The sequence below is a fragment of the Scyliorhinus torazame genome, chromosome 17, assembly GCF_047496885.1.
Source record: "Scyliorhinus torazame isolate Kashiwa2021f chromosome 17, sScyTor2.1, whole genome shotgun sequence".
Classification (NCBI taxonomy): domain Eukaryota; kingdom Metazoa; phylum Chordata; class Chondrichthyes; order Carcharhiniformes; family Scyliorhinidae; genus Scyliorhinus; species Scyliorhinus torazame.
In genome coordinates this window covers 31,183,396-31,204,073 of record NC_092723.1, presented here as the reverse complement: position 1 = coordinate 31,204,073, position 20,678 = coordinate 31,183,396, and the positions used below count along the sequence as shown (strand labels likewise).

The following is a 20,678-nucleotide window of genomic DNA, read 5'->3' as shown; positions in this document are numbered from 1 at the left end:
GATGAGACATGAAGGTTCAGTTAGGGCGCTCGAGAGTTACAAGTTAGCTAGGAAGGACCTAAAGAGAGAGCTAAGAAGAGCCAGGAGGGGATATGAGAAGTCTTTGGCAGGTAGGATCAAGGATAACCCTAAAGCTTTCTATAGATATGTCAGGAATAAAAGAATGACTAGGGTAAGAGTAGGGCCAGTCAAGGACAGTAGCGGGAAGTTGTGCGTGGAGTCCGAGGAGATAGGAGAGGTGCTAAATGAATATTTTTCATCAGTATTCACACAGGAAAAAGATAATGTTGTCGAGGAGAATACTGAGATTCAGGCTACTAGACTAGAAGGGCTTGAGGTTCCTAAGGAGGAGGTGTTAGCAATTCTGGAAAGTGTGAAAACAGATAAGTCCCCTGCGCCGGATGAGATTTATCCTAGGATTCTCTGGGAAGCTAGGGAGGAGATTGCTGAGTCTTTGGCTTTGATCTTTAAGTCATCTTTGTCTACAGGAATAGTGCCAGAAGACTGGAGGATAGCAAATGTTGTCCCCTTGTTCAAGAAGGGGAGTAGAGACAACCCCGGTAACTATAGACCAGTGAGACTTACTTCTGTTGTGGGCAAAATCTTGGAAAGGTTTTTAAGAGATAGGATGTATAATCATCTGGAAAGGAATAATTTGATTAGAGATAGTCAGCACGGTTTTGTGAAGGGTAGGTTGTGCCTCACAAACCTTATTGAGTTCTTTGAGAAGGTGACCAAACAGGTGGATGAGGGTAAAGCAGTTGATGTGGTGTATGTGGATTTCAGTAAAGCATTTGATAATGTTCCCCACGGTAGGCTACTGCAGAAAATACGGAGGCATGGGATTCAGGGTGATTTAGCAGTTTGGATCAGAAATTAGCTAGCTGGAAGAAGACAAAGGGTGGTGGTTGATGGAAAATGTTCAGACTGGAGTCCAGTTTCTAGTGGTGTACCACAAGGATCTGTTTTGGGGCCAGTGCTGTTTGTAATTTTAATAAATGACCTGGAGGAGTGCGTAGAAGGATGGGTGAGTAAATTTGCAGATGACACTACAGTCGGTGGAGTTGTGGACAGTGCGGAAGGATGTTACAAGTTACAGAGGGACATAAATAAACTGCAGCGCTGGGATGAGAGGTGGCAAATGGAGTTTAATGGAGAAAAGTGTGAGATGATTCATTTTGGAAGGAATAACAGGAAGACAGAGTACTGGGCTAATGGTAAGATCCTTGACAGTGTGGATGAGCAGAGAGATCTCGGTGTCCAAGTACATAGGTCCCTGAAAGTTGCCACCCAGGTTGAGAGGGTTGTTAAGAAGGCGTACGGTGTGTTAGCTTTTATTGGCAGAGGGATTGAGTTTCGGAGCCATGAGGTCATGTTGCAGCTGTACAAAACTCTGGTGCGGCCGCATTTGGAGTATTGCGTGCAATTCTGGTTGCCGCATTATAGGAAGGATGTGGAAGCATTGGAAAGGGTGCAGAGGAGATTTACCAGAATGTTGCCTGGTATGGAGGGAAGATCTTTTGAGGAAAGGCTGAAGGACTTGAGGCTGTTTTCGTTAGAAAGAAGAAGGTTAAGAGGTGACTTAAATGAGGCATACAAGATGATCAGAGGATTGGATAGGGTGGACAGTGAGAGCCTTTTTCATCATATGGTGATGTCTTGCACGCGGGGTCATAGCTTTAAATTGAGGGGAGATAGATATAAGACAGATGTCAGAGGTAGGTTCTTTACTCAGAGAGTAGTAAGTGCGTGGAATGCCCTGCCTGCAACAGTAGTGGACTCGCAAACATTAAGGGCATTCAAATGGTCATTGGATAGACATATGGATGATAAGGGAATACTGTAGACGGGCTTTTGAGTGGTTTCACAGGTCGGCGCAACATCGAGGGCCGAAGGGCCTGTACTGCGCTGTAATAAGAACATAAGAACTAGTAATGTTCTATGTTCTAGTAGTGTAGATTGAGGCTTAAATATTGCCACGGTTACTGCAGCAATTGCTTTGCAGAATTCAAATACTGTGGAGACTGGAAATCTGAAATTGAAATTTGGGCGGGATCTACCTGAATGAGGGCAGAGCCCGTAGTGTGCGAGATTAGGCGGGTGTTTCCCAGTGCTCGGAGCGCTGCGAAATACCCCGCTATCTAATGCCCATCGGGGTAGATCGGGGGCGTCAGTAGGGTGCACCCCGATAAGGCCCACTTCATTCTGTTTTCTGCACTGAGGAGCTCCGCTCACCGTCCTGATCTCTTGTGCCCTGGCACGATCCCCAAACCCCCAACTCACTCTAAGGGGTAAACACCTCCCCCCACACATACACACACCTTGCAGGGCATTCCCTCAGCCCGATCACCACTGGCCAAGCAAATGCCAGATTGGCACCCTGGCAGTGCCATTGGGTAACCTGGGCAGTTCCGAGCTGGCACCCAGCTGGTGGTGCCAGGCCATCAGTGCCAGGGTGCCCAGGTGGCACCAGCAGTTCCAGGGTATCGCTCTTCCCAGAGGGGACAATCCCCTGGAAGACCCCCAAGAGTGCCGTTCTGTCTGGGCCCCATCTGCAGAGAGCAGTGCTGAACGATGCTCGCCCGAGGTCTCCCAAGGCGGTGGAGGTAGATCCCCACCTTGGGTAGATCTCGGGTATGCATTGCCTCACTCCAGTGTGCAGATTTGCCAGAAAGTGATCCCGCCCACTATGGGCGGGGATTCACATGGGGTGGGGGGTCACATGAGATCTCGCGAGACGTGACAAGCCGGGTAGACCCGGAAGTGAGATCACCCGGCATCTACCGGATGTGTTGCTTTTCAGGTGCAACACGACTGGTTGATTTTGTCCTTTGTGTGCAGTTTTGGACTCCGTATCTGAAGAAAGATGATCTTGCTATGGAGGAAGTGCAGCGAAGGTTTACCAGACTGATTCCTGGAATGGTGGGACTGCCGTATCAGGAGAGATTGAGTCGGTTAGGATTATCTTCTCTGGAGTTTTGAAGAATAAGTGGGGATTTCATAGAAACCAATAAAATTATAACAGGATGAGACCGGGTAGATGCAGGAACGATGTTCACGATGGTAGGGGGTCCAGAAACCGGGACCACAGTCTAAGGATACAGGGTAAGCTATTTAAGACCGAGGTGTGGGTAGATCTCTTCACCCTGAGAGTGGTGAGCCTCTGGATTTCACACGTCCAGAAAACAGTTGAGGTCAAAACATTGTGGGCGGTATTCTCTTCCCGCCACGCCGGGTGGGAGAATCACCGGGGCGTTGTGCCACTCGCGCCATGCCGCCCCGACAACCGTACGCGATTTCTCCTCCCCCCCCCCCCCCCCCTCCCCCCCCCCGGAAACCAACATCGCGAGAATCGCACCGGGCCGCTTGGAGAATCGCCTCAAACGGTGAACGGCAATTCTCCGGCCCGGGAAAGAAATGACGGTCCCGCCGGTGCCGTTCACCCCTGGTCGGGGAGGGGGGCCTCCGATGGGTCCTAGCCCGCGATCGGCTGGCCTCTTTCTCCCCCCCCCCCCCCCCCCCCCCCAGGCCTACCTCCTTCCGCGGCCGGCCCCAGAACCCCGGCGCCATGTTGGTGAGGGGCCGGCGCGCGTAGGAAGTTCCCTAAGCATGCGCTGGATGAGCTGCCCCAACTGCGCGTGCGCGGTTTGGCGCGGGCCCCATTTGGCACTGCGTAAGGAGGCTGGAGCGGCGTGAACCACTCCAGCGCCATGCTGGCCCCCTGGACTAAACGGATCAAAGGATATGGGGGGAAACATGTTACTGAGCCATGATCATAATGAATGGCGGAGCAGGCTCAAAGTGCCGAATGGCCTACTCTTGCTCCTATTTTCTATGTTTCTACTGAGAAACTTAAGGTCGAGCAGCATTTGTGGGAAGAGTTAATGTTTCAGATTGAAGACCTTCCTTTCTTCCTTAAATTCCAAGGAAACATAAATGGTTTTAACTGAGTGGAAGGGAAGGGGCAGGAGGAACAACGGTGAAGGTCTGTATTAGGGTGGTGCTCAGGGTAGGTTAATTAACAAAAAAATTCATGATGCCACAGCAAAAAGAGGGTGGTCACTGACCATGTAACACTCCCTCAATAATTCACTGAGGTGCCCGTATTATTTTGTGCTAAAGTCTCATGGACGGAACGTTTAACTCTTGATCTTCTGCCCCCGAGATGAGAGTACTAACACTGAGCCATGTTGACTGTATATTCATGGCCTTAGCTATTTTATGTTCCTTCACTGAGCCTGAAATTACTTGGCACAGTAGCACAGACTCAAAACTATTGTCTGTCACTCGTCCTGATTATCCTAGAAAATAATTAAATTACAATAGCCATTTAGAAATTACTCCTGTCACTCTTGACCATTTTGTTGTGGAATTTATTTGCAGCATAATATATTTGCATTGGTAATTTAACTTAATACAGACTTTGTGCCATAAATTCCATTTGCAACTCACCGTTAATAGCTGTGGCTATATCTTCCTGTGTAGTTGATTTTCCTGTCAGCCTGCTAGATAAATCTGCTGTGGGTGAGTGCGAATAGAAGATACCAATAAAGCATTCACTTCACATTTTATTCCTCAATCAATATTGCATTGATAAAGGTGATTGCAATTTTTCCTATGCAGAAAGTATCAATTTGTGAACAGTTTCAAACGGTTGACGTAAGATCTTAATTTGCTTTTGTGAGCAGATTGTTCAGCCTCTTATTACACAGTCGAATTGTAAGACTCATGCATATTGCTAGAATGCTCTGGAGAATATATTCACAAAAGGAAGGTAAAATTCTGTAGCTAATTTGAATTATATTTTTTTAAAAATAGGAGTATAATCATTTAGTGCCAGTGATTATTCACGGATTCCAGGGGATTATTCATCAGTTCAACTAAAGTTCACACACTAGGCTAAGAAGTGATTACTTGACAAGATGGAATTGTTGATTTGGATTTTATAATTAGTGTGCAAGAAAACTGTAATTAACGATAGTTTAACGTAACATGATTTTCTTTTTTCAAAATACTATCAATGGTGACAAATTGTTGGGTGATTTGCTGCTTGAAACATGTTGCAAACCTTCATTGACTGAAAATATATTGCAATGCTATATCAGGTCAGTATCATCCACTGGCAAAACAGTTTTTTAATTGTGTAAGTGGCCAGAGGGAAATTAATTGATTAATGTAGAAACATTTAACCATAACTAACTCCCCATGTTCCCTGGTAGAAAGGTGATATAGCAGAAAGGCCACCTTGTCCCTCGATTCATCTTCTGATCCATTCTCCAGCACAGTACACACAGGTTTGCAGTTGCCATTGATCCTACCTCTTTGAAGAAATGTTCTACAGAAATTACTGTTTGATTCTTTTGATTTTATGAAAGCCATCATTAATACTTGATATATAATGAATGTAGCTTCTCATGTAAAGATGTGTTAAGTCACATCAAGGTACCTTCATTTATTGCCTATCAATGAGCAGTACATGGTTTATTCAGGTAATTGAATTCATTCGACAGTAACAAGTGGCTATATGCAAACTTTGCGATTGTTTCTGTCACATCCTTTGTGAATTTAGGTGTTTGCCTTGTACCGTGCAAACACACTGGTTAGTACTTACCTGGTTAGAATTCCAGTATTTTCCAGAATGCAATCTTTCTGTTAGTACAGTCGGTACATTTCCATTCTCTTTTGCTACAAAGAACCATAAAACCAAAACATTTTAGTATGCGAGAAGTTTATAACATTGGAAGAACAGCGGAATACATATTTAAAGCTTCAATCATCATTTTGTGTTAGACAGCAATTGGTGTCTTCGTGGCAGTGTTATGGGCCAGGGTTTAGGGAACCCCAAAGTGTATCATGGAGTTCACCTGACCCACAACTTTTAATAGATTGTGTTATGGGGAGCATACGGCCCACTCTACAGGTATGGTACAGCAGAAATGGAAAAGTTATTTTTTAAGCAAAACAATGTTTATTCTAACTCAAGTTAACCGTTTTAAAACATACAATGAACAACTTAGCAGCCATTAATTCAAATACAACCCCCAAAGAATACAACACTATGTAATCCGTAAGCTGTCCTTTTAACATCCAGAAGACTTAAGAAACACCTTTTAACAGAAGCACATTAGGTTTACATTCACTACTGAGAACATTTATAATTCTGAATTCACCAAATGATCAAGAGATGATCTTTTCATGGCAGAGAGATCAACAGTACACCTGCTCTGTCTGGCTTCAGCTCCAACACTGAAAACGAAACTGAAACCCCCTCTGCAGCAAACAGCCTAAAACAAAAGTAAAAAGCTGACAGACAGCCCAGCTCCACCCACACTCTGCCATCACTGATAAACAATCATTTCTTAAAGGTACATTTCTTAAACACCCATTTCTTAAAGGTACTCTCACATGACAACAGCTATTCAGTAAATATAAGTGAGTGATTATACATCAACCAGCTTGGTAAACATTGCGCTCACCTGGCCCGTTGTATTCATTCCAGATAATTCTAACCTCTTTAGCTGCAAATTCTTATTTAATGGATACATCAAATTAGCATCTCATTACAGATTTGGAAAAAAACAATTTTATTTACGGTATGTGTAATATGATTTGCCCACGTAAAGGTTCTCTCATATGTAACATTAATTTTTGTAGTGCATCCAACCTATCCTTTTGCTGCACTAAGGTTATAACCTGCTTATATTCTGCATTCTATTTGATGTGGATTATGAAATAAAGTTCTGCTCATCTTGAAATAAAACTTAATTTGGTTTGTAAATTTGGTTTAACTTTTTTGGGCAATTGCAGATATTAATGACTTTAATTCCAAGTATTGCTTGTGATGATCAAAATGAAGGACATTGATTGTTCCAGACTGGCCACGTTAGACCGGCTAGAGTTTAATAGTGAGCACACTGTTTCCCTTTGTGAATGAATCCAGAACAAAGTACAAGCTCTAAGCAAAACTTTTATTTTATTTTTTTAAGAAGCATTGTCTGTAGCTCAGAGAGGAATGAGAATGAGATCTCCCTCTCACACTCACTCTCCTACTCGCTCTCTTTCCCCGCATTTTGACATCTGCTCTTGATCTTGCGCTCTCTCTTATAGATGTCCAGCTATAAAGTCACTGCCTCCGCTTGCCCTGGAAGCCGCGACTTATTCTGCATGCTCCACATCATGTAGTTGCCTGAAGTTATGGCTTCTGCCCCGAAGAGAGGATGTCCCACCTCCAAGAGCCACCGGGTATTCAGAGGGCTGGGAACCCTTCAGTGCTAGCCTCACCACCGGGAGCGATGGCCAATACTGGGACAGCAACAGTCTCCGGACTATGAAATTCTGCTATCAGATCGTCTCCTATGCCAATAATAGATTCTTTATTAGAATTTAAGTTTCAAGGGATATGAAGTCCAAATCATTTTCTGAACTTTCACAGTGATAGTTATTTTGTTCCTGTTAATTTGAACAACAAGAGTTGAACTCTAGATTTGTTGCTGCCTTTACCTTGACGATCCAGAATATAATTTCAGTAAAATAATTCATGAACTAGGAATAGATCCTTAGTCACTGAGCACATGTATCATGGGATGTGGTTCTGAACTTTCAGATGTGGGAAGTCCCTGGCTATAGAGTCTTTTCTTAACGAATCTGATTAGCCTTTTTTTAAAAGTAAGTTTTCAAATTCACACATCTATTTATCTCTTAAAATAGATAGCCCATTCAGGGCATTCCTATTTGATCAATGTTTAATTTTGGGTGCTGCACAATTGAAATCAAAATCCTGCGACAGGGAAGAGGAAAATGGGCCAGGAATCTGACCCTGTAGCTCTATTGTATGAGCCCATGAATGTTGACAAGGCTGCACTTGACTGTGGTGCCCCTCTTGGTTATATAGCTCTTCAACAATCATGGTCAAGGTTTATAAATGAAGAATGGCAATTTGGGCTAATTACTGTGGATTAATTATTTTAGCTTATTTTTTGGATTTCTGGGAGTTAGTCACCATCCTCGGGGAAGGAGAAGTAAAGGGAGGAAATTGTATATAGACAGAACGTTTCCAGAGAAGAGAACGCTTCAATTTGGTCCATAAATTTGAAAGTCTAAATAGATGTGTGAATTTGAAAACTTGATTTTCGAATGGTCTAATCAGATTATTCCTGCTAAGAATATGCTGTGACGATGCATGCGCATAATAAATAAAATTTCTTGCTTGTTTTCAAACAGATTCGTGTCGATGGTCCACCCAATGGTGGTGGTCACTATGAAACGGTCCATGTGATGGTGGACGGACGAATGATTCTCAGGGACATGGGTTTCTCTACAGATCAACAGTACTTGTATGTCATATCGGAACGACAAGTAAGTGATTGGTGGACTGGTATTCCCTGATGTAGAGATTATCTGGGAATGATTTCACTGTGGTTTTCTAGTTGCTAATTGCACACAATAATCATATGAGACTGACAGCTATTGATTGCGTATCTGGTAGCAGGCCTGACATTAAAGACACTTATGAAGGAATTATTGAGAATGGTCTAATGAAATACTACAGAACGAGGCTGTCAACCCAGAATATTAATTAGGGCAGCACGGTAGCATTGTGGTTAGCACAATTGCTTCACAGCTCCAAGGTCCCAGGTTCGATTCTGGCTTGGGTCACTGTCTGTGCGGAGTCTGCACATCCTCCCCGTGTGTGCATGGGTTTCCTCCGGGTGCTCCGGTTTCCCCCCACAGTCCAAAGATGTGCAGGTTAGGTGGATTGGCCATGATAAATTGCCCTTAGTGTCCAAAATTGCCCTTAGTGTTGGGTGGGGTTACTGGGTTATGGGGATAGGGTGGAGGTGTGGACCTTGGGTCGGGTGCTTTTTCCTAGAGCCAGTGCAGACTCGATGGGCTGAATGGCCTCCTTCTGCACTGTAAATTATATGATCTATTGCTGCAGTGCGTGCGAGTTGGGGGCAAGGCAGATGAATGGCTGCTCAAATGCATCTAAACGTGATGCTTGTGTAGGGTGAGATTGTTGTGAGAAGGGGAAGCAAGAGAGGGTAAGATGTGGAGAAACCCTGTGGGATATATCCTCCAATCTCCCCAATTGACACATTCTCTTCTATAGTGTTGTGCACCACCTCCTCCTGTGGCAGACAGGATGTGGGCATAAGATCATCATTCCATTCATCACGCCTGCTCCCATGTATTGTGGACCAAGCTTTTCCTGAAGGAAAGAAGTGAGGTGTTTTAAGCAGAGCGGTTGTGTAAAAGGTTCCAAAGACTTGGGGAGATGAGGGCAACAAATGTGAGGACAGTAGCAGCAACAGCCAGTGCCAGTGGAAGGGGTTCAGTGAAGTGAATACTGTACTTGAAGCTAAAAGATGGGAAGCAGGGGAGGAAAGGTGTGTGCGGATTGTTGCTGCAGGTGGAGTAAGAGTATAATGGAGGTAAGCACTAGGGGTCTTGGCTCAATGGCTCTACTCGGGTCATTAACCTTTTTCCCAGAATGCAGCTTGAACCTTGATCGAATTCTGCAGGGATTGACCTGTCTAGTCATATTTTTCCAATGACGCTGCTTCAGTTGAACAGCTGCAGTCTATGCTGGTTAAGAAAGAGGCTCACTTCCACCTTCTCGATGGGGAATAAATGCTGGCCGAGCCAGGGATGCTCGCATCCAGCGAATGGGGAAAAAAAAGCACTCGCCTTGGGAAATGACCTACTGACTCCTACTGATACCCTACATAAGGATGTCAAATATATGGGGCAGAATTTTACGCTCTCCCCAAGATGGGGTCTGAGGGTGGCAGGGGGGTGATGGGGGGGGGGGGGGATTGGGGGGCACGTAAAATTAATTGGATGGGATTTCCCCCGCCCAGGAACCTGCCTGCCCAAACCCAGACATGATTTTGCCCTTGGGTGGGTAGGGCCTCAGGCTAGAAACCCACCCATCACCTATTCGTACCCTTAAATCACTGCTTAAGGGCTGTATCCCACCAAGCCTCAATGTATAGCGGGTGGGAGCAGGTTCGGGGGACGGGGGGGGGGGGGGGGGGGGCGGAGTCTGGTGGGAAAGTAATATTTTCACTTTTCCCCATCTCTGGCTGCAGAAGTCCCCACCACACCCAGGCATCCCCATTCCCTCCTGCCCCCGGGACTTATCCTTTTCGAAGGTCCTGGGACGTAGTCCCAGGCAGAGTGTTGCAGTACTGCTTCTGACCACTGCTGCGCTGTGTCTGGCTGGGTTGGAGATTGGCCGACCGCTCTCGCAGGCAGAACCTCTGCCCACCCGAGGAAGGAGGTTCTGCCCAATGCCAATCGATGCTCAAGTGAGCGTTAAATTGCAGAGGAGTCTGTGGCTGTGTGTTAGCCACTGACTCCTGTGATGGCGAATGCTGATTGCTCGCCCTTCTTAAAATTCTACCCGTGAGTCTGGAGGCTCTTGCTTCACCAGTTGTTCCTGATGTTCATAACAGAATTATCTGCAGCCAAAGAATGTCTCGTTTTTGAGAGGTACAGGCTGCCCTTCAATGGAATCGGTGATTCCTGAAGTACAATGCCCCACCTTTCAATTCAGCGAGCGGCCAAGAATTTCCTAGCATCTGGCCTGTTTCCATTAACTGAGACGCATAGCACAAACTTTGCTCATGTCTCTCGCTCACGTGATCTGGTGTAATTCCAACAAACAATTGGTCAAAATAAATTGCTCCCCCATCGTGGTTGAGCTTGTCTCTTTGCAACTAGAGAGTTAGTTGCACTTGTTGCAGAACAGCCCCTTCATGGTTATGAACAGTTTCTAATATTTCTGGGAAAGTGACTGTCTTGTCAAGACTCCCTTCCTCTATTCTTCACTGTCATCTATTTTCACTCAGCTTTGTGCTCTGAAGCCAGTTCAGATTTGTGTGGAAATATTTTGGCCATCTCTTGACAGAAATGAGTAGTGAGTAAAGCTATTTGGGCTGAGGTTATTCATGAAGGCCCTGCCTTCTCAACCTTGCCCCCTTGCCTGTGGTGTGTTGGTCCTCAGGTTAAATCTCCACCAGTCAGCTCTCCCCCTCAAAGGGGAAAGCAACCTATGGCCATCTGGGTCTATGGTAGCACAGTGGTTAGCACTGTCGCTTCACCGCCCCAGGGTCCCAGGTTCGATTCCCGGCTTGGGTCACTGTCTGTGCGGAGTCAGCACGTTCTTCCCGTGTCTGTGTGGGTTCCTCCGGGTGCTCCGGTTTCCTCCCACAGTCCAAAGCTGTGCAGGTTAGGTGGTTTGACCATGTTAAATTGCCCTCTGTCCACAAATGTTGAGTGGGGTTACTGGTTACTGGGATAGGGTGTAGATGTGGGCTTGGGGCGGGTGCACTCAATGGGCTGAATGGCCTCCTTCTGCACTGTAAATTCTATGATTCTATGGCAACTTTACTTACTTTACTATGCCTCATGTACCGACTGGGAAAAGCTCTAGTATAAGACTGAGTGAAATATCTATTCAAGGATAAGTGTCAGCTAATTAATTTACGTTCCTGTGGTTATTATAATACCTGAAATTCAGGGCTTCGGCATTGTGCTCTACTTTTCAGAAAAATGGGATTTGACAGAGTGACATAGAGCATAGGGATTCTCATGCTGTGTGTCAGCTCTATAATCACGGGTGTCAATGAAATGGACTAATCTGCTTATATCCTATAAACCAGACTTCCCTTGCCTTGCGTCACTCCCGACATGATTACTGCTCTAACTGTCCATGTAAGTACAGTACCAGGGCTGCAACAAAGCACTTCAACCAGTCCGACATTGATTCAGCACTCCTTTGCGTGTTCCCCTTTTAACCAGCTGTACACACCTTCTCTTGTGCTATTGCACTGCCTTTGAATAGGAATGATGTACGTATCTGTACGCATTAGAAAGATGACTGACTTAAATGTTGCACTTCTTCAATTGCCTCGTACAAAGGAGTCTACCCTTTGTAGATTTCATGCTAAAACAATTTGTCTGACCTCTGAGCGGGTAACCCTCATCTCACATGATTCTATTTTTCCACGGTTTGATATGCCACACCTCTCAGCATTTGTTCTACACAGCACATTCCTGCATCCGAGTGTGCAGTGTGAACAGGGCATCGTCACTGGAGTCAGTACCCATCTAATGTGACTACAGTGGGTGAATTCCAACCCAGTTTAAAATGAGCTTGCAAACTCTCTCATATGTTGTGTTATTCACCCTGGGGTAACACGGACTGCAACGCGATGCAGTGAAATGATCAAGCATACACCAAACGTAGGCGTTAGTTCAATAAGATTTATTGAACTTCAGTAACGGAGCACACAGCTGCCTGTGGGTTCATTCTCTACTACTCTAAGTAAATAACATTAGCTATCTAGACCAGGCTAGCTCTGATCCACGTGTAGAAGGTGTTGAATGATTTGCACACCCTGACTGTCACTACAGTTGTCACCAGTGGAAAGCGGTAGAGTGCTGATGCCTCGTGTGTTTTATAGTTGAAAGCCCCCTCTGGTGTTCTGTCTGGTGATTGGTTGTGTTCTGTTCTGTATGTTGATTGGCTCACCTGGGTGTCTGTCACTACCTGCTTTTACCTCATGATGTGCATGGGTGCATATTATGACATCTCCCTTTTTAAAAAAAAAAAAAAAAAATTGTCGGCTGCTTAGAGCATATATGACATTTACAAAAGTAACTATATACAGCAATTGGTGAGTGAATGGATATGTACATGTAAGGTGTCTAGCGTGCAGAAACATAACAGTATATACACAAAGGAACTATTTATAAGTCCAGTCGTTGGGGCTGTCGTCGGATTCTTGTGGACTGCCTGAGAGGTGGAGGCGGGGATGATGGTGTCTTGACAGGTTGGCATGCAGCCAGATTGGTGGCCTTGTGGAGCGAGGTGTCTGGGTAACGACATCTGGGAACGTGAGATCCGGTGGTGGGCAGGCAAGTTTGCGTAGTGCCCTTCTGCTGCGCCGGACAATAGATCCATCAGCCATGCGAACCACAAAAGACCTGGGAGCAGCCTGTCGAACAACAGCTGGAGCTGACCAGCCTCCACCAGGCAACTTGATGCGGACAGCATCCTTCGGAGAGAGCACGGGCAAATCAGTAGCATGAGCATCATATGTTAACTTTTTCCAGGTTCTGATCTGCTGCATCTTTTGCAGCACTGGAAGGGGATCCAGGTCAGGTACATGAATGGCCGGAACAGTCGTCCGCAGGTTACAATTCATAAGGAGCTGTGCCGGAGACATACCATTGGACATTGGGGTTGCCCCGTACGCCAGAAGGGCAAGATTAAAGTCCGAAGCTGAGTCCGCAGCCTTACAGAGCACCTGTTTCACGATATGGACACCTTTTTCACGATATGGACACCTTTTTCGACCTTTCCATAGATTGCAGGTAATGTGGGCTCGGGGTGATGTGCTGGAACTGGTATTGCTTTGCGAAGTTGGACCATTCTGGTCTATAGAAATAGGGACCGTTGTCGCTCATAACTGTGAGCGGGATTCCATGCCTCGCAAATGCCTCCTTGCAGGCTTTTATGACAGTCCTGGATGTTAGGTCAGACAGCGTCATTACCTCGGGGTAACTGGAGAAGTAGTCAATCATCAGGACGTAGTCACGCCCGTTGGCGTGAAAAAGGTCAACGCCGACCTTACACCACGGAGACGTCACGATCTCGTGCTGCTGGAGCGTTTCTTTGGGCTGAGCAGGCTGGAAGCCTGGCAGTCGCGCAATTGAGGACCATGTTTGATATATCCTCATTGATGCCGGGCCAATAGACAGCCTGCCGGGCCCTGCGCCTGGACTTCTCAATACCGAGGTGTCCCTCGTGTATCTGCGTGAGCACCAAGCTCTGGAGGGAATGACGATGGGATCCAATTTCAGGAGGATCCCCTCGACAACAGTTAGGTCATCCTTTACATTATAGTATTGGGGGCATTGCCCTTTCTGCCAGCCATTCGTGAGGTGATGTATGACCCGCTGCAGAAGAGGGTCCGTGGCGGTCTCTTCTCGAATGATGACGAGTTGTTCGTCGGATGTCGGGAGGATGCTGGCACACAGTTGCACCTGTGCCTCAATGTCGTGTATGAAGTTTACCTGCTCACATGGCGAGGTGATGGCACGCAACAGGGCATCCGCGATGATTAGCTTCTTCCCAGGTGTGTAAACCAGTTCAAAATCATACCTGCGGAGCCGAAGGAGAATGCGTTGGAGCCTGCGCGTCATGTCATTTAAGCCCTTGTGTATAATGTGCACTAGGGGTCTGTGGTCCGTCTCTACTGTAAAGGTCGGGAGACCATAGACATAATCGTGGAATTTCACGATGCCAGTGAGAAGGCCCAGGCACTCTTTCTCTATTTGAGCATATCGTTGCTCAGTGGGGGGTCATGGCCTTTGACACGTAGGCCACTGGAGCCCAGGACGAGGTGTTGTCCTTCTGGAGGAGCACCGCCCCAATGCCGTCCTGGCTGGGGTCTGTGGCAATTTTAGTCTCCCTCGCTGGGTCAAAAAAAGCTAGAACAGGAGCGCTGGTTAGCTTCGCTTTCAACTCCAGCCACTCTGCTTGATGTGCAGGTAGCCACTGGAAAGTGGTGGACTTCTTCGCCAGGTGCCTGAGGGCTGTGGTGTGTGACGCGAGGTTGGGAATGAACTTCCCCCAAATATTTACCATCCCCAGGAAGCAGAGGACCACCACCTTCTCCTCTTGGGGTCTTCATTGTGTTGATGGCCTTGACTTTGTCTGAGTCTGGTTGAACACCCTGCTGGGAGATCTGATCAGCCATAAACTTAATTGACGACATGCCAAAGCAGCATTTGGTTTTATTGAATTTCAGGCCGTTGGCATGTGTGCGCCTGAAGACTTGTTGCAGGCGAGAAATATGTTCCTCTGGGGTCGTGGACCATATGATGACGTCGTCAACATAAACCCGCACACCGTCGATGACCTCTAGCATTTGCTCCATTATTCGATGAAAGATTTTGGCGGTCGAAACAATACCAAACGGCATGCGGTTGTAGCAATATCTTCCGAAGGATGTATTAAACGTGCAGAGCTTCCTGCTGAACTCGCCCAGCTGTATCTGCCAGAAGCCACGCGATGCATCCAGCTTTGCAAAGAATTTGGCATGTGCCATCTCACTCGTCAGCTCCTCCCGCTTCGGGATCGGGTAGTGTTCCCTCATAATGTTGCGGTTCAGATCCTTGGGATCGATACAATGCGCAGTTCGCGTATTTGACACAGACCATCGAGCTGACCCAGTCAGTTGGTTCCGTCACCTTGGATATTATTCCCTGATCTTGGAGCTCCTGCAGCTGCGCCTTTAGACGGTCTTTTAGGGGCGCCGGCACCCGGCGTGGCGCATGGATGACAGGTGCGACATCAGGCCTGAGCAGAATTATATAGCGGTAGGGCAGCGTACCCATTCCACTGAACACATCTGGGTACTGCAATAGTAGCTCCTCGATGTTGGCCTGAAGAGTGCTGTTGGCAGAGGACATGGCATGTACACGCTGGGCGAGATGGAGTAGCTTGCATGCATGGGCACCAAGCAGAGAAGCCTTGCCGGGCTTGACGATCTCAACCCGCAAAGTGGCCTTGATGGCCTTGTTGGATACATGCAGGTGACAGGACCCTAACGCAATGATGGCATTTCCATTGTAGTCAAGCAACTGGCAGGCCGGCGGAAGAATTGTTGGCTGCCTTTGGATACGAGCAAGATCTGCTTGGGATATTAGATTGGCCAAAGCACCGGTGTCCAGCTTGAACCGGATGCTACAATCGTTGACCAAAACGAAGGCGTTGGTTCAATAAGATTTATTGAACTACAGTTAAGAAAGCACACAGCTGCCTGTGGGTTGACTCTCTACTACTCTAAGTAAACTAACATTAACTATCTAGACCAGGCTAGCTCTGATCCACGTGTAGAAGATGTTGAATGATTTGTACACCCTGACTGTCACTACAGTTGTCACCAGTGGAAAGAGGCAGAGTGCTGATGCCTCGTGTGTTTTATTGTTGAAAGCCCCCCTCTGGTGTTCTGTCTGGTGATTGGTCGTGTTCTGTTCTGTATGTTGATTGGCTCACCTGGGTGCCTGTCACTGCCTGCTTTTACCTCATGATGTGCATGGGTGCATATCATGACATCATAGACCACTATTGGTTAGTTTCTTGTTGTGGTTTTATGATCAAACTATCAAAGGAGTGCTGTGAAATGACGAGCAACAATGAAAACTGCAAAAACTCCTAGAAATGCTTCTTAAAAGGATCGAATGAAATACAATTTTGCAGCACGGAAACAAGCTGTTTAACCCATCCTTCCTACACGAGAGTTTGTTTCTCTCGTTTGCTTACCAAATCTAGAACAAACCATGCTTTCATTTTAATGCCCAGGCGAATGGTGAATAGAAAAATATGCAAAGAGAAATAAAACTGGGTAAGATATGATGAGAATAAATATTTATGGTGCTGTTCAATTGAAAAATATTCTTTCTGTTGCCCAATTTCTCTTGTAGTTAAAATGTTCAGTTGATAAATTTTCTCCAATAACCTCAAAGTGTGCACATAATCTACAATGTACAATATTGTATACAATATACAATTCTTGTATATTGCACGCTTCATACAGAGCTTTCATTTAATGTGCAACTGCAATGACTATAGTGACATTTTGTGGAACGATTAAAGATGAGGAGTTGATCAAGATAAGTGACGCAAATAATTAACCAAATCTTTGGCAAGTGAAGCCAAGCTAAGCAGTCATTGGCAATCACTCGCTAAGGAGTATGATTGTCCACTAGAGAAACTCTGTGATACTGGTCATGGGTTCGGAGTTCTTGCATGGCTGATGAGCCAGATCTTAGACTCGCATCTTTGGCCGCACACTTAGCAGGTGTTTCCGGGAGGTGTGATCGATCCTTGGACTCTCGGTCACGTGTATTCCTTTCTCGGGCTCCTTTCCCGGGCCTCCTTTTGCCGTCGGGTATCCTTGAAGAATTGTGTCCCTTTAATCAGGAGGTTCCTCCAAGTAGGTCTCTTCTGAGCAAAGGAGTCTATATTGGATTGCTTGAGGTAAGCCTTCAGGGTGTCTTTGAAGAGCTTCCTTTGTCGGCCTCTTGTTCAGATGCCTTCCTTGAGCTGGGCAAAGAAGATTTGCTTTGACAGTCGGGACTCTGGTATTCTAAGCGGAGTTGGTTTTGGATGATTATGGCTGTGGTACCAGTACTCTTGGCTCCTTCAAAGATGCTAATGTTAGTACGCCTGTGCTCCCAGCTGTTGCAGAGAATCCGTCTCAGACAGGGCTGATGGTACCTTTCCAGGGCCTGGAGGTGGCTTCTGAGCCGTACAGAAGAGCTGGAATGGTGACTGCCTTATACACTCGGAGCTTGGTGTCAGAATGGCTGTCACCATTGTCCAAGATTGGATACAATGTTGGATCTCTGCTTTAAAGGAGAGGTGGCTCCCCAGCTATGGGAAAAGTTTCACATTTGAGAGGGTTTCTATGTTGATTTTGATGGGGGAAGAGACTAGATCTTACCCTGTGGCGGCTTGAATCTTATTGAGGTTGAGACGGGGACCGGTTCTTTGGTACGCGTCCATGAAGGTTTAAAGCATGACTTGGGGATTCTCATTTGAGGGAGTGGAGATGGCAATGTCATCTGCGCACTGAGGTTTCGCAAGCGATGTCAGTGTTATTTCCCCTTAGATTTCAACCGGTTGAGGTTAAAATGTTTTCTGTCCATCCAATGGATGATGTCGACTCCACTGGGAAACTTGGTTTGGCAAGGTGAAGGGTGGTGGCGATGAAGATGGAGAAAAGGGTGGGGCGATGAGACGTCCCTGCTTGACTCCAGTCTTGACCTCAAAGGTTTCTGACTGACTTCCATTGGTGAGGGCTGTTGCTGACATCTTGTGGAGGCACCAGAGTCATTTTAAAGTATAACACTGTTTTAGTCTCCTTATCATTTAAAAAAAAAAAAAAAAATCTTCCATGGTATGTGAGCGTCACTGGCAAGACCAACATTTGTTGTCTCTCCCTAATGCCCCTGAACAAAGTGACTTGCTTGGCTATTTCAGAAGGTAGTTGAGAGTCAACCAAATCACTGTGGATCTGAAGTCATGTGTGGGCCAGACCAGGTCAGGGCGGCAGATTTACTCCCTCACGCACATTTGTGAATGAGATGGGTTTTTACAAAAATTGATGGTTTCATGATCACGATTACTGAGATTAGCATTTAATTCCAAAATTTATGCATTGAATTTAAATTCCACCGGCTGCCATAGTGGGATTTGAACCAGTGTCTGCAGAGCATTAGCTTGGGCCTCTGGATTACTCGTCCAGGGTCATTACCACAACCTTAAAAGGAGGATATAACTGACCTAAGCAAGGACGTATTTGCCTTAGAGGGAGTGTGTCAAAGGTTCATCGATGGGGGATTATGAGGAAAGATAGATTGACCTGCCATTTTGAAGAATGCAAGGCAATCTCATTGAAGCAGTCAAAATTTTAAAAGGGATTTATAGGGAGTCTGGAACAAGGGTTCACCATCTCAAAATTAAGTGAGGATGAAGCAAGAATGAACTGAGGTGAGGAGAAATTTCTTTACCCAGAGAATGGTGAATCTGGAATTCACTTCCATAGAAAGTAGTTGACGCCAAAACATTGTGTAAATTCAAGAAAGAATTAGATATAGCTCTTGGGGCTAAAGGTATTTGAGGGCGGGGGGGGGGGGGGGGGAGGCTGGATGAGGGTATTGAAATTGATGATCAGCCATGATCATAATGAATGGCGGAGAAGGCTTGAAGGGCCGAATGGCCGCCTCCTGCTTCTATTTTTATGTATGTTTCTGTGCAAATGTCAGTGATTTTGGACTGATGCGATAAGAAATTTCTTTGCTCGGAAGGTGGCGGATGTCAAACTCCTGACAGCCAATTGATGTAATCAAAGACCATAAGCCAGCTTTCATAAGAAGATGAGAACCAGGAACAGGAGTTGGCCACCTGGCACCTCGAGCCTGCTCTGCCATTCAATAAGATCATGGTTGATTTTTACGTGGACTCAATTCCACTTATCCACCCGCTCACCTTAATTTGTTTACTGTTCAAAAATCTATCTGTCTTTGCCTTAAAAGCATTCAACGAGGTAGCCTCAACTGCTTCACTGGGCAAGGAATTCCTCAGATTTACAACGCTTTTTACTTGGTTTTAAGTTGATTCACAGATATTCTAAGTGCTTGGCTCTTAACTCTACTCCTCCATCAGTGGTAACACATATCTCTTTACATATGCTCAAACAATCATCCAACCAGTGCCCTCCGGCGCTATATATTTAACCTGAACTTCCACAATTAACAATGGATCTTTGGACTTCTCTCTCACAGAAGGAAATGGATTCTTAGTTGCTGAACATATTCGAGACTGAGATTGATGGGTTTTTAGGCCTCTGGATTTCTCGTCAGCAAATTGAAGGAATGATATGGGGAGGTGTGATTTGAAGTCGAAGATTATTCATAATCCTATGTTGATTGCTGGATCATAATCCTATGCTGATTCCTGGAGCAGGCTTGAAAAGCCTGCTGTATAGAACCTTAGTTTGCAGCTGTATAGAACCTTAGTAAGGCCACACTTGGAGTATAGTGTTCAATTCTGGTCGCCACACTACCAGAAGGATGTGGAGGCTTTAGAGAGGGTGCAGAAGAGATTTACCAGAATGTTGCCTGGTATGGAGGGCATAAGCTATGAGGAGCGATTGAATAAACTCGGTTTGTTCTCACTGGAACGAAGGAGGTTGAGGGGCGACCTGATAGAGGTATACAAAATTATGAGGGGCATAGACAGAGTGGATAGTCAGAGGCTTTTCCCCAGGGTAGAGTGGTCAATTACTAGGGGGCATAGGTTTAAGGTGAGAGGGGCAAGGTTTAGAGTAGATGTACGAGGCAAGTTTTTTACGCAGAGGGTAGTGGGTGCCTGGAACTCGCTACCGGAGGAGGTAGTCGAAGCAGGGACGATAGGGACATTTAAGGGGCATCTTGACAAATATATGAATAGGATGGGAATAGAGGGATACGGACCCAGGAAGTGGAGAAGATTGTAGTTTAGTCGGGCAGCATGGTCGGCACGGGCTTGGAGGGCCGAAGGGCCTGTTCCTGTGCTGTACATTTCTTTGTTCTTTGTTCTTTGAAAAGGCCAAATGCCCAACCCTGCAGCTCTTTCTTGTGTTTCTCTAAAGGATTCCTTACCTTCTCCGTCATCTATCTTCAATATAATAATAATTGCTTATTGCCACAAGTGGGCTTCAATGAAGTTACTGTGAAAAGCCCCTAGTCGCCACATTCCATCTTGGGTCGAGTCTTCAGGATCCATAATGGGAGGGGGAGCAGCCAGAAGTAGTGGTGCACATTGGTACCAACGACGTAGGTAGGAGAAGGGGCGTGGATGTAATAAACGAGTTTAGGGAGTCAGGCTGGAAGTTAAAAGCCAGGACAGACCGAGTTGTCATCTCTGGTTTGTTGCCGGTACCACGTGATAGCGAGGCTAGGAATAGGGAGAGAGTGCAGTTGAACACGTGGCTGCAGGAATGGTGTAGGAGGGAGGGCTTCAGGTATTTGGATAATTGGAGCGCATTCTGGGGAAGGTGGGACCTGTACAAGCAGGACAGGTTGCATCTGAACCAGAGGGGCACCAATATCCTGGG

The 20,678-nt window shown here is 46.1% G+C and overlaps 1 protein-coding gene across 3 annotated transcripts in view; it reads left to right on the top strand.

Annotated features, from left to right (window-relative positions):
- LOC140393814 (plexin-A2-like) overlaps positions 1-20,678 on the top strand; it is a 582,987-nt gene that overhangs the window by 218,734 nt on the left and 343,575 nt on the right. For 2 of the 3 annotated variants that reach the window (XM_072480284.1, XM_072480282.1), the window contains one exon: positions 8,221-8,355. The exons of the other annotated variant lie outside the window; for it this stretch is intronic. In XM_072480284.1, coding sequence (XP_072336385.1) covers positions 8,221-8,355 — 135 coding nt within the window. The remainder of the gene's footprint in view (positions 1-8,220; positions 8,356-20,678) is intronic. 3 annotated transcript variants of the gene reach the window in all.